The sequence below is a fragment of the Heteronotia binoei genome, unplaced genomic scaffold, assembly GCF_032191835.1.
Source record: "Heteronotia binoei isolate CCM8104 ecotype False Entrance Well unplaced genomic scaffold, APGP_CSIRO_Hbin_v1 ptg000890l, whole genome shotgun sequence".
Taxonomy (NCBI): domain Eukaryota; kingdom Metazoa; phylum Chordata; class Lepidosauria; order Squamata; family Gekkonidae; genus Heteronotia; species Heteronotia binoei.
Window position 1 is genome coordinate 100,639 of NW_026800120.1, and position 14,235 is coordinate 114,873.

The following is a 14,235-nucleotide window of genomic DNA, read 5'->3' on the forward strand; positions in this document are numbered from 1 at the left end:
GGCAGAGAGAACGTTTCCTCCTCCCTCTCTCATAATTCTAGATCCTGGAGCAGCCAGTGGAGCTGAAGGACGACAGGCAGGCGTCCTTTTTGATGCAGCCACCCACAGAGACTCCACTGGCCTCCCCAGGCAGAGGCAGCCTCTGTTCCAACGGGGATTCCTGAGGACCGGCCAGTGGGGGGGCATTGGGTTCCGTGTTCTGCTTCCAGGGGGTCACTGTGCACAACAGGAGGCTCGTCTAGATGGACCGTGGGTCTGACCCACCTCTGCTGCTCTTGTCCCTCTCCCCCCCACCCCCTGCCCAGAGAGAGATGTATGAGAAGGTTTTTGAGAAGAATGCCGACCGCCACAGCGACTTCTCGCGCCTCGCACGAGTCCTCACAGGGAACACCATCGCTTTGGTGCTGGGTGGAGGCGGGGCCAGGTAATCTCTTCCCAAGAACCAAGAGATGACTGTGGGCTGGGGGTGAGGGCAGGCAAAGGGCCCAGTTCACTTCTGCCCCCCCCCCCCGTGTGCCTCAGGAGTGCCTTGGGAGGGTGGGTGCCTCAGCTGCTGTCCCTGCAGGGGGTGGGAGGGCAGAGTCCAGAAGAGCCTTAGAAGGCCCTGATCAGCCTCTGGGGGAGGGGATGGAGGATGAGGCAGGCAGGGTGCCTCTGGGACCGGGCAGGGGGGCTTCAGCGTGGGCTCCTCCCCCTCCGTTCTCTTCTGCAGGGGCTGCTCTCACATTGGGGTGATCAAGGCCATGGAGGAAGCTTGCCTCCCTATCGACCTGATTGGCGGGACCTCTATTGGCTCCTTCATTGGCGCCCTGTATGCTGAGGAGAGGAGCGCCGTGCGCACCAAGCAGCGTGCCAGGGAATGGGCGAAGGTGAGCAGGGTTTGGGGAGCAGACAGGAGGTGGTGGGGGGGAGGCTGGGGAACCAGGGAGAGCAGGCACAGTTTGGCCTTGAAAAGCATTATGGGATCCCAGCGATCCGAAGGCCAGAGAGGAAGTTCCTTGCAAGACTTCCAGTCTAGAGCAGGGCTATCTGGGCACACCAGTTTCTGCTCATTTGCCAGCTTTGATGAAGGTGGGTGCAGGCAGGTACCTTGGGGAGGCCTCCCACCCACCTCCCTTTGCTTGCCCATTGAGGGACAGAGTCATAGGCTGACATTTCAAAGAACAAGGTTTTCTCAGTGAATGTTCACGTGCTTCTCCAAATGACGCCTCCCTCCCAACATGCACGTCTGTCCTCCCCACAGAGCATGAATTCCGTGTTTGCGACTGTCCTGGACCTCACCTACCCCATCACCTCCATGTTCTCTGGGTCTGCCTTCAACGCCAGCATCCACAAGGTCTTCCAGGACAAGCAGATCGAGGTGCGTTCATGGCAGTGCCGGTGGTGCCACTCAGATCTTCACTCTCCCACCTTACCTCAGGGCCCCCGCAGCATCTGCAGCTTTTGTGTTGTGTGACACTTTATTTATTTAAAATTGTATGGCAAACATTTTTGTGCCCCTGTGGCAGAAGAGCCCTGCTGCTTCACAGACGCACTCACTGAGTTCACAGATGCCTGTTGCCTCTTCCGGGTCTGTGCCGGCCAAAGGACTACTCTCAGCCCCGTAGCCAGAAGGTTTTGGGTGTGGGTGGGGGGGCTGTGGGGCTTGGCTGCTTCTTCCAGTGGCCAGCTCTCTGTCTCTTTCGTGAGCTCTCACCCACTATCACTCTCTCTCCTGCTCACTCACTTGCTTTTCCTGTCGCTCTCTCCTCTTATGCTTCCTCTGTCGCTGTTGCTCTCTCATGCTTTCTCACTCGTCACTCTTTCGCTCGCTCTGTTGCTATTGCTGTCTCTCATGCTCTCTCACTTGCTGTCACTCTCTCATGCTCTTTCTCCTGCTTTCTTTCTTGCTGTTGCTCGCTTTTGCTCTCACTTTCTCTCTCACTGTCGCTCTTTTGTGCTCTCTCTCTCTTGTCCTCTCTCTCTCTGTCACTCTTGCTGTCACTTTATCTCTTGTGCTCTCTCACTTGCTGTCACTTTCTCTCTCATGCTCTCTGTCAATACTGACTTTGATGGACCAAGGGTCTGATTCAGTATAAGGCAGCTTCATATGTTCATATTCTCAGGGTGCAGGCAGGCAGGAGTCCAAAGCCAGTCCAAGGTCAAAGTCCAGGAAGTCAAGCAGGAGCCAAGTCACCAATGCAGAATCACAAACCGGAATCAGAAGTCAGTGTCCAAAAGCCAAAAGGTCAGGGTGCCAAGGAAATCAAGCAGGTCAGGATCAGGAAGGAGCGTGGATGCAAGCCAGAGAATAGACTTGTTGCTTCCACAAGGCTACCAGGTGGGAGCTATATGGGAGTCTCAATCAGCCTGCTCCCTGGGTGGCAGTGACTCTGCTAGAACTCAGGGCTGAGAGATCTGAAGTCTCGGCATGCCTCATGTCTTCACTCTGGAAGTTCTTTCCGGAGCCTGCTTCAAACTCTTGAGATGGGAAGAGGAGATCTTGGAAGAGACAGTGGCGCTGGAGAGTGATTGATGGGCCAGCTGCTGTTTGTTCAGCTGAGGAACTGGCTGGCAACTCTTCCAGGTCTGTTAACCCTTCCATCTCCTCCTCATCAGGGCACATAACACAATCTCCTGCTGTCACTTTCTCTCTCATGCTCTCTCTTGCTGTCACTTTCTCTCTCGTGCTTTCTCTTTCTTGCTGTCGCTGCCACTCGCACTCCTGCTCTCGCTCATGCTTTCTCACTCTTACTCTCTCTTGTACTCTGTCTGGTGGGTGCGGGGGGGGGGAGGGAGAAATAGCCTGGGCATGGAGGGGCCCTACAAAGGGAAGGGGGGTTTACATAGAGCTCCCTGCTCCCCCCAGGCCTGACTATTCTCCCTGCTCACCCAACCCTTGGAGAGGGGGGTCTTTGTTTTTTGGTCTGTTGCCACCAACTGATTCTGGCGTCCCTTCCTGCCTTGCCGTGCTCAGGCTCACCCCAGCAACTGTGTCTCCTGCCACACCTGGCAGCCCCAGGGATGAGGAGGGCTTCCCGCACTCAGCACTTCCCAGTAAACAGCCACTGAGCCTCGGGCAGCCCCTTTCAACGAGTGAGCGTGTTGCAGTAGTGGGATGGAGAGCAAACGGAAAGAGGGTCTTCTTGACAGTGGAATGGCCATAGGCCCACTCTATGCCTGGCAACTGTGGCTGTTCCTCGCTCTGCTCATGCCCTACCTCATCTTGTTCTGCGGCAGACTCTTTAGCTTACACGTTGCAGAGTTATGAAGGTTTCCCTCTACCTTGGAGAAGTGTCCAGCCAGCCAGCCCTTGTGGCCATGGTGGTCGGCAAGTTGGAGCTCAGGTGCCAGAGCTCCTTTCTCTAGCTGTGATAGGTCAAGATGGACCCATAAGAACAGATCCTCTCCCACCGTGCCAAGCGATTTTTCCTCTTTTGCTTATCCGCTCCCTCTGGGTCTGGAAATCCTTTCCTGAAATCTCCAGGAATCTAGGCGCTCCCTCCCCCCATTGCTGCATCAACTTCTTGGCGTTACCTTCCAGCAAAAGTACAGATGGGCCATTTCACCGTCTCTGGCCAGGTTGATCGTTTGCATGTCCGAAGCTTTGATGGTTGATATGTGGGTGATACTTGGACACAGCTGACTTCCCTCTTTTTTGCCACTAAAACTAAATGTGAGGGTTATACTAAGGCTTTCTAGAGAATCCGATGCATTTCTCCCCCCTGCCTTTCCCCCCAGGTCAGCATCCCCAAAGTGACAAGCAGTTCAAGCACAAAAACATATTTTAAAATGTGCATATATGCATATATAAGCAGCCCCATGGTGCAGAGTAGTAAAGCTGCAGTATTGCAGTCCAAGCTCTCTGCTCTCAACCTGAGTTCGATCCTGGTGGAAGCTGGGTTCAGGTAGCCAGTTCAAGGTTGAACTCAGCTTCCATCCTTCCAAGGCTGGTAAAATGAGTACCCAGCTTGCTGGGGGGAAAGCGTAGATGACTGGGGAAGGCAATGGCAAACCACCCCATAAAAAGTCTGTCGTGAAAAGGTTGTGAAAGCAACGTCACCCCAGAGTCGGAAACGACTGGTGCTTGCACAGGGGACTACCTTTACCTTTCTCAAGAGCCCTGTGGCGCAGAGTTGTAAAGCTGCAGTACTGCAGTCCTAAGCTCTGCTCACGACCTGAGTTCGATCCTAGTGGAAGCTGGGTTCAGGTAGCTGGCTCCAGGTTGACTCAGCCTTCCATCCTTCCAAGGTCAGTAAAATGAGTCCCCAGCTTGCTGGGGGGGAAGCATAGATGACTGGGAAGGCAATGGCAAACCACCCCTTAAAAGTTTGCCGTGAAAACATCACCCCAGAGTCGGAAACGACTGGTGCTTTGCAGGGGACTACTTTGACTATAAGCATATATATAAAACACCTTCAAACAATTCAGGCACAAGCCCCTAAACAGGAGCTCAGGTCACTGAGGGACTGTCCAGTCCTACAGAGCAGTCTTTGCCCTCTGGGAAGAGACACTCCGAAGAGGCCGAGTGGAAGTCTTTCTTTCATGGAGCTGCAAAAATGCAGAATCCGGGATTGTGAGGGTTTCTGTATTTTATTTTTCCTCTAAGAAGCTGTCAGGTGTCACTTTCATACCAAGGTTAAGGTGAAGTAGATTTTCAGCGCTCGTCATAGTTCTTAATCCCTCCCCTCCCCAATGCGAGCAGAAACAGAGCACCTCAGGACGACCTGATGCATAGCAATGAGCACAGTCTTCTCACACTGCAGAATTTGGCCGTTATTGGCTAGAGTTACATGCACATGAGCATGTGTTTGCATGTGCAGGGACAATATTTCCTGTTCCTCGGCCTCTTGCGTGTGTCCCTTGAGGAGCATGGTCTCAGTTCCTACTCTGTCCATTGCAGGACCTGTGGCTCCCCTACTTTAATGTGACCACAGATATCACAGCCTCCGCCATGAGGATCCACAAAGATGGTAAGTGTGCGTTTCCTACAGCACAGAGGCCACGAGGGACATGGGGAGATTTCACAGAGACCCCCATGCACACCTGTGCTCTAGAGTTTACCTGTAGCCTGGGAGGGACGCAGACATCTGTCCCCTTTGCTCCTTAAATGGAGGGGGAGGGCAGAGCGAGAGGCCTGCTGTCTCCTTTGGGCAGTCCTGTGGCTGGGACAGAAACGGGGGTCCCCAGAGAACCCTGCTTGGGTGCTCAGAGCAGACCTCCTGTGCTGCGCCATTGTTCCTACTGCTGGTGGGCTGGTGGAGAGATGAGTAGGTGCTAAAATGGTGCAGTGGTTTGGATGTGCCAGGCTGCAGTGTTCCAGACCCTCGCCTGGCAAGACACAGAGGCTGGGAGTCTGTGGTTGTGAATCACAATCAGGAGGGCCCAGCTGAGAACAGAGCGGCTTCTGCCCAAGGCCTCTCTCTGTCTCTCTCTGACTCATGCATAAGAACATAAGAGAAGCCATGTCAGATCAGGCCAATGGCCCATCCAGTCCAACACTCTGTGTCACACAGTGGCCAATATATGTGTGTGTGTGTGTGTGTGTATACACATACACACACATACATACATACATACACACACACACACACACATATACACACTGTGGCTAATAGCCACTGATGGACCTCTGCTCCATGTGTTTATCCAATCCCCTCTTGAAGCTGGCTATGCTTGTAGCTGCCACCACCTCCTGTGGCAGTGAATTCCACATGTTAATCACCCTTTGGGTGAAGTCCTTCCTTTTATCCGCACACTCACTTGCTCACTCCCTCACTGTGGAGTTCAGTGCCAGTGGGCCTTCCCTTCAGCCCCCAAAGTGGGAGCAGGGGCTGTCCTTGCAAGTGAGACTTGGAGTCTCTCCCCAGATCCTTGGGGTGGCATTGTTCCATGACTGTTGTGGGAGGCTCATTTCCTGAACTGGGGGGCAGGGGAGGGGGGCTGAGGCTTCCCTGCTCAGTGGCGACCCAGAAGAAGTTGCCTGGGAAGACCTCTTGGGTGGGCCCCAGTGAATGCTGCCCAGTGAAAGTGGGGAGGGGGGGATGCTAGTCTTCTCTTTCTCTCAGCCCAAGAGAGGCAGGCTAAGCAAACTCTGTTGCGCTAAGCAGCGGCTTCGTTCTGGGGTCCAGGGCTCTGGTGGCATCAGTGGATTTTGGGGTTTGAGTTCAAACGCCAAACAGAGATCTCCGAGACCTAGTGAACCTGGGGGGGGGGTGTTGTTTGCTATCCCTCCTTGGGAGTTCCCTGCTCACCCTCCAGCCAGCCAGCTTCTGGGCTTGCCTCTCCTGGGGACATTTCTGCTGTTCACTAAACCTACTAATGGGGGGACCTCGTTTTCTTTCCAGTGGTTTTGTGCAGCCGGGCTGTGGTGGTGCTGGGTGTCTAAGCAGCAGGAGGTTGTCCTGGCTAGGCATGTGCCTCCCCCCTCTAGGAGGGGCTGTGTGGTGCAGAGAAGAAAGGGGGTGGGCTTTGTGGTGTCCCCCTCTTACCCACTGGCTGTTGCAAGCGTCAGCTCTCACCTGGGACATTGGTCTGCAGCCATGCCGGTCTGCAGGGGGCTGTAGGGGCTGCAGCTGCCTGGTTCGCTCCATCCTCTTGCCTGTCCTTCCTAACCCAGCTAACCCTCTCCCCTCCCCACCCCCCCACCCCAGCAGGCACGGAGTTTCCAGACGGGCACTCTGGGTGGGCTTGGAGAAGGGCTCGTGGCCGTCTGCTGCTGTTGCTGCTAGGCCTTCCTTCCTTCCTTCCTTCCTTCATCCGGGCTCTTGAGCTCAGGGGAGGAAGCTTCACGGCAGGTTCTTCTGGATCCTTGGCCAAGGCAAGGGGGGAATCGCATTCTGCCTGGCTGTGAACACCGGTCGTCTGGGCATTGGAGTCTCCAGGGGCTTCCATCAAGTGCTGCTTCCATGGGGCCAGCTGCACTGCTCCTTCTGGCCGGCTGCGAGTGACCAAGGGAGGAAGAGCAGAGGGAATTGGATGCAGCAGTGGCTGCCTTTGGCATGCCTTCTGGACCTGCTGCAGCCCTCCGGGAGTTCCTCCTGCTGAAAGGAGGCCCTTGGGAAGAAAGAACCCTTTGAGGTTGTCTCACCCGCCAAGACTGAGGCAGCACGTCTGGGCTCCCTCCCTTCCTCCGGCTAAGGTCCACTTCCTCTCACTGGGGCAAGACCGGGGCTGCTCTCCCTTATGGTGGGTGCCCTGGGCTTCTACTTTCCCAAGCAGGGGTCTTCATGCCAGGGGAATGCTGCAGGCATCGTTTATCTTGATTTCAGGAAGGCTTTTGAGAAGGTTCCCCATACTATCCTTGGTAAAATGTGGTTTGGATCCTGTTACCATTAGGTGGATCTGTAACTGGTTTACGGATTGCACCCAAAGAGTGCTTGTGAATGGTTCCTCATCCTCTTGGAGAGGAGGGACAAATGGAGTGGCTCAAGGATCTGTCCTGGGACTTGTTTTGTTCAACATACTTATCAATGATTTGGACGAAGGAATAGAGGGAATGCGTATTAAATTTGCAGATGATACTAAATTGGGAGGGGTTGCAAATACAGTAGAAAACAGAAATAGGATCCAGGATGACCTTGACAGGCTGGAAAAGTGGGCTGAAGCCAGTAAAATGAATTTTAACTGAGAAATGTAAAGTTCTGCATTTAGGAAGGAAAGATCCAGTGCATAGTTATAGGGTGAGGGAGAATTATCTTGGCAATAGTATGCGTGTAAAGGATCTAGGGGTCTTAATGGATCGCACACTGAACTTGAGTCAGCAAGTGGTAGCTAAAAAGGTGAATGCAATTTTGGGTTTTAACAAAAGAAGTCTAGTGTCCAGATCATGCGAAATTATGGACTCGCTTTACTCTGCTCTGGTAAGACCTCACCTAGGATATTTTGTCCTGTTTTGGACACCACATTTTAAGAAGGGTATAGATAAACTGGAATGCGTCCAGAGGAAGGTGACAAAGATGGTGAGTGCTTTGGAGACCAAGTCCTATGAGGAAAGGTTGAAGGAGCTGGAGATGCTTAGCCCGGAGAGGAGGCGGCTGAGAGGTGATAGGATCACCATCTTCAAGTCCTTGAAGGACTGTCCTATAGAGGATGGGGTGGAATTGTTTTCTGTGGTCCCGGAAGGTAGGACCAGAACCAATGGGTTGAAATTAAATTTAAAAAGTTTCAATATTAGGAAGAATTTCCTGAAAGAGCAGTTCCTCTGTGGAACAGGCTTTATTTTATTTATTTATTTACTGAGAGCCAGTTGGGTGTAGTGGTTAAGTGTGCAGACTCTTATATGGGAGAACTGGGTTTGATTCCCCACTCCTCCACTTATAGCTGCTGGAATGGCCTTGGGTTAGCCATAGCTATCACAGGAGTTGTCCTTGAAAGGGCAGCTGCCGTGAGAGCCCTCTCAGCCCCACCTACCTCATAGGGTGTCTGTTGTTGGGGGAGAAGATATAGGAGATTGTAAGCCGCTCTCAGGCTCTGATTCAGAGAGAAGGGCAGGATATAAATCTGCAGTCTTCTTCTTATCTACTTTGGATTTATATACCTCCCTCTCTGTGAATGGATAAGAGCCCCGTGGTTCAGAGTGTTAAAGCTGCAGTACTGCAGCCCTAAGCTCTGCTCACGACCTGAGTTCGATCCCTGGCGGAAGCTGGGTTTTCAGGTAGCTGGCTCCAGGTTGACTCAGCCGTCCATCCTTCCAAGGTCGGTAAAATGAGTCCCCAGCTTGACTGGGGAAGGCAATGGCAAACTACCCCGTAAAAAGTCTGCCGTGAAAACATTGTGAAAGTGAGATCACCCCAGAGTCGGAAACGACTGGTCCCTGTGAATGGACTCAGGGCGGCTTCCTCCTGGGGAGGTGGTGGGCTCTCCTTCCTTGGAGGTTTTTCAACAGAGGCTAGATGGCCATTTGACAGCAATGAAGATCCTGTGAATTTAGGGGGAGGTGTTTGTGAGTTTCCTCCATTGTGCAGGGGGTAGGACTAGATGACCCTAGAGGTCCCTTCCAACTAGGATTCTATGACTGTTAGAGCGATTCCTCAGTGGAACAGGCTTCTTCCTTGGGAGGTGGTGGGCTCTCCTTCCTTGGAGGTTTTTCAACAGAGGCTAGATGGCCATCTGACTGCAATGCTGATTCTGTGAACCTAGGGAGAGGTACTTGTGAATTCCCTGCATAGTTCAGGAGGCTGGGCTAGATGACCTTGGGGGTCCCTTCCAACTCTGTGATTCTCTGCCAGCATTTCTTTTTTATTGTTCTTCCTTTCTTGTCGACTTTGCTCACTGAGGCTCCAGGAGGAGTTGAAACAACAATGAAGAAGATCTTGTGAATTTGGGGGGAGGTGTTTGTGAGTTTCCTCCATTGTGCAGGGGGTAGGACTAGATGACCCTAGAGGTCCCTTCCAACTAGGATTCTATGACTGTTAGAGCGATTCCTCAGTGGAACAGGCTTCCTCCTTGGGAGGTGGTGGGCTCTCCTTCCTTGGAGGTTTTTCAACAGAGGCTAGATGGCCATCTGAAGGAAGGCATGTAGCAACAGAGAGGGCTTTGGGAGTGACAGGCAAGCAGCGCCTCAGGAAATAGTGTTCCCCTGAGGGGAAAGGCTGCCCTCCAGTCTACTAGCGGCTTGGAGACCTTCCCCTGGGCTTTTTGCCTCCATTGGCTTCACCCCTATGCACCCCCCCCCCACGTGCTCTTGGGGTTCTGAAGCTTCTGTCGCAGTGTGTTCCCTGTCCTCTGCTCCTTCCTCCCTTCCCTCCTCCTCTCCCCCGCTCCCTTTGATCAGATCTCCATCTTCGTCCGGCAGGCAGCGTGTGGCGCTTCGTCCGGGCCAGTGCATCTTACACCCCCTATTTGCCTCCTCTCTGCGACCCCAAGGACAGTCACTTGCTTGTGGATGGCTGCTATGTTAACAATGTCCCAGGTCAGCATCGCGTTTGCCTCACTCCCTTGGCTGGTGTACGTCGGGGACACTTGTGACTTGGTGGGGGGAGGGCGTCGTGCCCCAGTGCGGGACGCAGCGTCCTCCTTCCGAGCCGCCCACCCTCCTCCTTCTCTTGCTAGGACTGGGCGTGGGACGGAGAGCATGGATCTCGCCCCACAGCACACTCTGTCCAGGCGGGTAATTCTGCAGGGCGCGGAATGCTGGCTCACCATGAGGGGGGGGGGGGGAGGCCACGCAAAGCATCATCCGGATTTGGGATTTTGGGAGGCCGCCTGTTGCTCAGGTGGACTCGGAGAGGAGCCGCTGAGGCTGGGTGGCTCTGCGCAGCGCCTTGCAGAATTCTCTTGCGGAGGCAAGTGGGCCGAGGCCGTGCTGCACGTCTTCTCCGAAGGGCTCGTTGCTGCTCTGGGGTTCTTTCTGCTCTTCTGATCGCCTTTGTTCCCCCACCTGGTTAGGCTCGCTGTGGCGGTACGTGCGAGCTAGCATGACCCTTTCCGGGTACCTACCGCCACTCTGCGACCCCAAGGACGGCAATTTACTGATGGACGGCGGCTACATCAACAACCTCCCAGGCAAGTACCTCCCAGCAGGCAGGCAGGCAGGGCAGCCCTCTGGGGCTGTGCACAAGGAGAAGGGATTCACAGACCAGCCCAGGCCTGGTGCTCTCTGCTGCTGCTGGTGGGGCTCCTCCCCTGACCTTCTCCAGGCTCCCCCCTCAGGGAGCAACCCAGAGGGAGCAGGGGTGGGGGAGCCAAGTCAACTGGCTTCTTCGTGGCAGTCTGATGGGAGTGAGGGGGCTGCTCTTCTCCGGACTCCCTCTGCTTCCCTCACACACAGGAAATGATGCAACACAAGCATCCAGTAGGGCTTCCAGTTCTGATTTCCTCATCTGAAGGGAGTGTGAGAAGTCAGAGAGGAGGGGAAACAAACCTTCTCTTCTTCTTCAGGGTCTCTGGGCTGCCCTGCCACAGAAGCCCCTCTGGAACGTTCTAGAGCCGCCCAAATCCCTGCCCTTGCAGAAAGGCGTTGAAGCCCCACTTGGCTCTCTCTTCACTGGCCCACGATTGGCAGCTTGATCTCCAAGAAAACCACCTCAGATTTCCCCCTCTTCCTTTCCCTTTGTGCTCCCCATCTCTATGATTCCACCCATTAAAAAAGAGCGTGAGTCCTCGAGCTGGTATCTGAAGAAGGGGCTGCAGTGAGTGACTCCCTCCCGGAAGCTCCTCCCTCCCCTGCAGCCCCAAATGTTGTTCGCCTTGGTTCTCCCGGAAGACTCCCTGGCTCTTTTCTGCTGCTGCAGACGGACAGACAGACAGACCAGCACAGCCACCCAGCTTGACCTGCACCCATCAAAAAGTTTTTTGAAAAGTAACACCCCCCCCTCCCCAGGACACTGTCTGCATTTCATCCCTCTCATGGCACCCCCTTGCTTCAGACGGCACAGGGCACAGCAGCCTTTCTGTCGTCATGGCCAGGTCTGCGAGGGGGGGGGGGTTGTTGACCAATGAATGACAGTCACATCCGCTGCTTTGCTGGGGCCTGAGGCCTGGGACCTGCGCCCACTGGGATCCACTCAGCCAAAAAGCAGGCAGGGAGGAACTGAGTTTCCCAGCTTCATCCCTCGCTGTGGGAGAAGCTGCTGGAGCCCTCCAGGGCACCAGGACTCTTCCTCCTCTGTGGGCCAGACTGCCGTAGGCCTCTCGTAGCTCCAGGAGAATTCCCCACCAGCACTCTTTCAGGCGTGGCGAATCTGGGCTCCTGTCTTTTCCAAGGGTGATCTGCTGTGTTACGCGGGTCCCATCGGTTTGACTCGCATTCTGCCTGCCAGCAGAGAGCCAGTTGGCCTTGGTGATGTCTTGCTTCGTATTCAGGGACAGAGAAACGTCTGCTTCCCAATCGTGTGCAGCCAGTGTCGCCGCAGCATTCTGTTGCCTTGGACAGCCTTCTGATGGAAGGGTGGTTAATTCAGTATTCTAACAATAATGCAGCTTCACTACTATTTCTTTGGCCTCCTGGGCAACTAGTTGGCCACTGAGTGAAACAGGATGCTGGACTCATTGGGCTATCAGTCTGATCCAACAGGGCTCTTCTGACGTTCTTCCTGGGCATCTCGCTGCTCTGCTGCTGAGAGCGTCTTGTGTCGACTTATAGGCTGGCCTTCCTGGACTCAGACAGTGGCTTAGGCTCATCCATTTCAACGTGCTTGGAGGTCACCTCTGAATTTTCACTGGACCATCAGGTCCTTGGAGGACCATGTCGAAGAGCTCATCCAGTCCCTTTTTCTGAACCTCAGAGTGGGAGGCACGCCAACGGCCTCCAGAAGGCACCACCATGCCGGCTCATCGGTTGCCCTCTCCCTGTGTCAGTCTTGAAAGGGACACGAGGCCCACCTTCCTCCCAGGGGCTCCAGCAGACCTCTCTGTGCTGCAGTGTTCCTCACCCTCTTCAGCAGGCTGTCCCAGTGGGGGGAGCGGGGAGGCCTTGTTGACACACAGAATTTTATCAGGAAGGCCAGGTATGTGGATCCTGGGGTGTGAAGGTCATTCAGTATAACCAGCACAATGAATTGTCCCCAGAAACAAATAGATAACCAGTGAAGCCGCCAAGACACAAGTGGCAGAATTTGGTGCTAACTGAAGTTTCCAAACAGTTTCCAAGGGTGGCCCCATCTATAACCCATTATAATAGAGCCACTTAAACAGGGATTTCAATCTGCTCCGTCCGTTTCGCCCTGGAGCCAGACTGTCTTGATCCTTTGTCTGCTCTCCTCACGAGCAAGATACCAAAGAGACCTGCCTGCCCTCAGCTCTCTGAAGATGGAAGGGATGTGGCTGTGACCTTCAGCTCCCCTCGGCCTCGTCCTGCAACACCTGGGACGCCCAGCAGGCTCCTGCCCATCATGGAGGAGGAGGAGGATGTCCGCAGGCTGAAGGCGGAGAGACGATGGGAGCCTCAGTCTCCCTCCAGTGAATGCAAACGTGCCTGTCCCTTGAACACAGGAAGCTGCGTCTGCTGAATCTCCCCATTGGACCATCAAAGCCTTGGCTACTCAGACCGGCAGTGGCTCTCTGGGGTCTCGGACAGAGGTCTTTCACACCACCTGTGGCCTGATAGTTAACTGGAGATGTTGCTGGGGAGGGGACTGAGCCTGGGACCTTCTGCATGTCAAGCAGCCGCCTTCCTTTTCCCAGCTGAGCTCTGGGAAAGCTCTGCAAGTTTAGAACAGAAGGCAGCCAGGCTTAGAACGCTTCTGCAAGTCTCTGCCGAGCAGCTGTGTCCTTCAGGGGGAAAGACAACTGATCTAGGAACCAATGCGAGCATTGTGAAAGATAAGCCCACCTGAAATACCTCGGAGGAGCTGGACGAGTGGTCTGTGAGGGCTGGCGCTTGGCGCAGTGGTGTCTCAGCAGAGAAGCTGGCCCTGCACAGTGAAGTCTGTTGCTGGAGTTTCACTCCTAGGCGTGATTGCACGTCATTTCACAACATACCCTGCGCTCAGCGAGATTGTGGACAAGTCTGCTTCTTGGGTTGCCTTCCTCGAGTCCTGCAATGAAGGACACCTCCCCCCTCCCCCACTTTAAACTGCAGCTTGACTGCTAGTAGGCACAATGATGTTTAAAGGGCTGCTAGCTTGAGGCGACTTCATTGAGAGGGATGCAGTGACCCTCTGACTCCCAGGCCTGGAAGGAAACATGGAGGGGGGGCTGGGCCTCTCTGCCCTCCCTCCTAACCCTCCTGCAGAACCGGTTGGCTGGTCGGTGAAACAGGATGCTGGACCAGAAGGACCCCCAGTGGTTGGATCCGGCAGGGCACTTTGCACACTTTTGAAGACCTTTAAAAGGAAGAACTGATGGTTTTCTGTCCTAATTCAGTGCAATGAATTTCTTCATCAGCTCTTTTAGCCCCGACTGCAGCAAAAAGATTTCCTCATGGCTGGAATGACCCAGTCTCTCTTGGCACAGCTGCAGTGGCCTCTTCTTCTGTCTCTCCTGCCTGGACAAGTTGGCTCCGATCTGAGGTGGCTCCGCTCTGGTGGAACGAGGACTCTCTTTTTTTTGTTGATCCCAGCCCTCCCGCTCCAGGCAGAAAGTGTGCCCCCCTCCATACACACACACCAGTTTGAAGGCTCTCAAAAGCGATGCTGGCTTCTGGTGCTTGGAAAGTGGGGGGAAAGGTCCCTGCTGAGCCCCTCTCCCCCCCCATACTCTTGCTCTCGCACTGCGGGGCTTGCCCAGGCCCATGGGAAAGGGACTGCCTCTTCTTTTCTTTTTTCTATCCCACTTCCCCCCCTGAGCATTGGGTCTCAAAGTGGCTCACACCAG

General features: G+C 54.4%; 1 protein-coding gene across 4 annotated transcripts in view; it reads left to right on the forward strand.

Moving 5' to 3' along the window:
• PNPLA6 (patatin like phospholipase domain containing 6) overlaps nt 1-14,235 on the forward strand; it is a 72,917-nt gene that overhangs the window by 40,636 nt on the left and 18,046 nt on the right. For 2 of the 4 annotated variants that reach the window (XM_060263799.1, XM_060263800.1), the window contains exons 23-28: nt 306-424; nt 713-869; nt 1,244-1,360; nt 4,883-4,952; nt 9,776-9,892; nt 10,369-10,485. In XM_060263799.1, the coding sequence (XP_060119782.1) occupies nt 306-424; nt 713-869; nt 1,244-1,360; nt 4,883-4,952; nt 9,776-9,892; nt 10,369-10,485 (697 nt within the window). The remainder of the gene's footprint in view (nt 1-305; nt 425-712; nt 870-1,243; nt 1,361-4,882; nt 4,953-9,775; nt 9,893-10,368; nt 10,486-14,235) is intronic. The other 2 variants (XM_060263801.1, XM_060263802.1) reach the window with 1 other exon arrangement.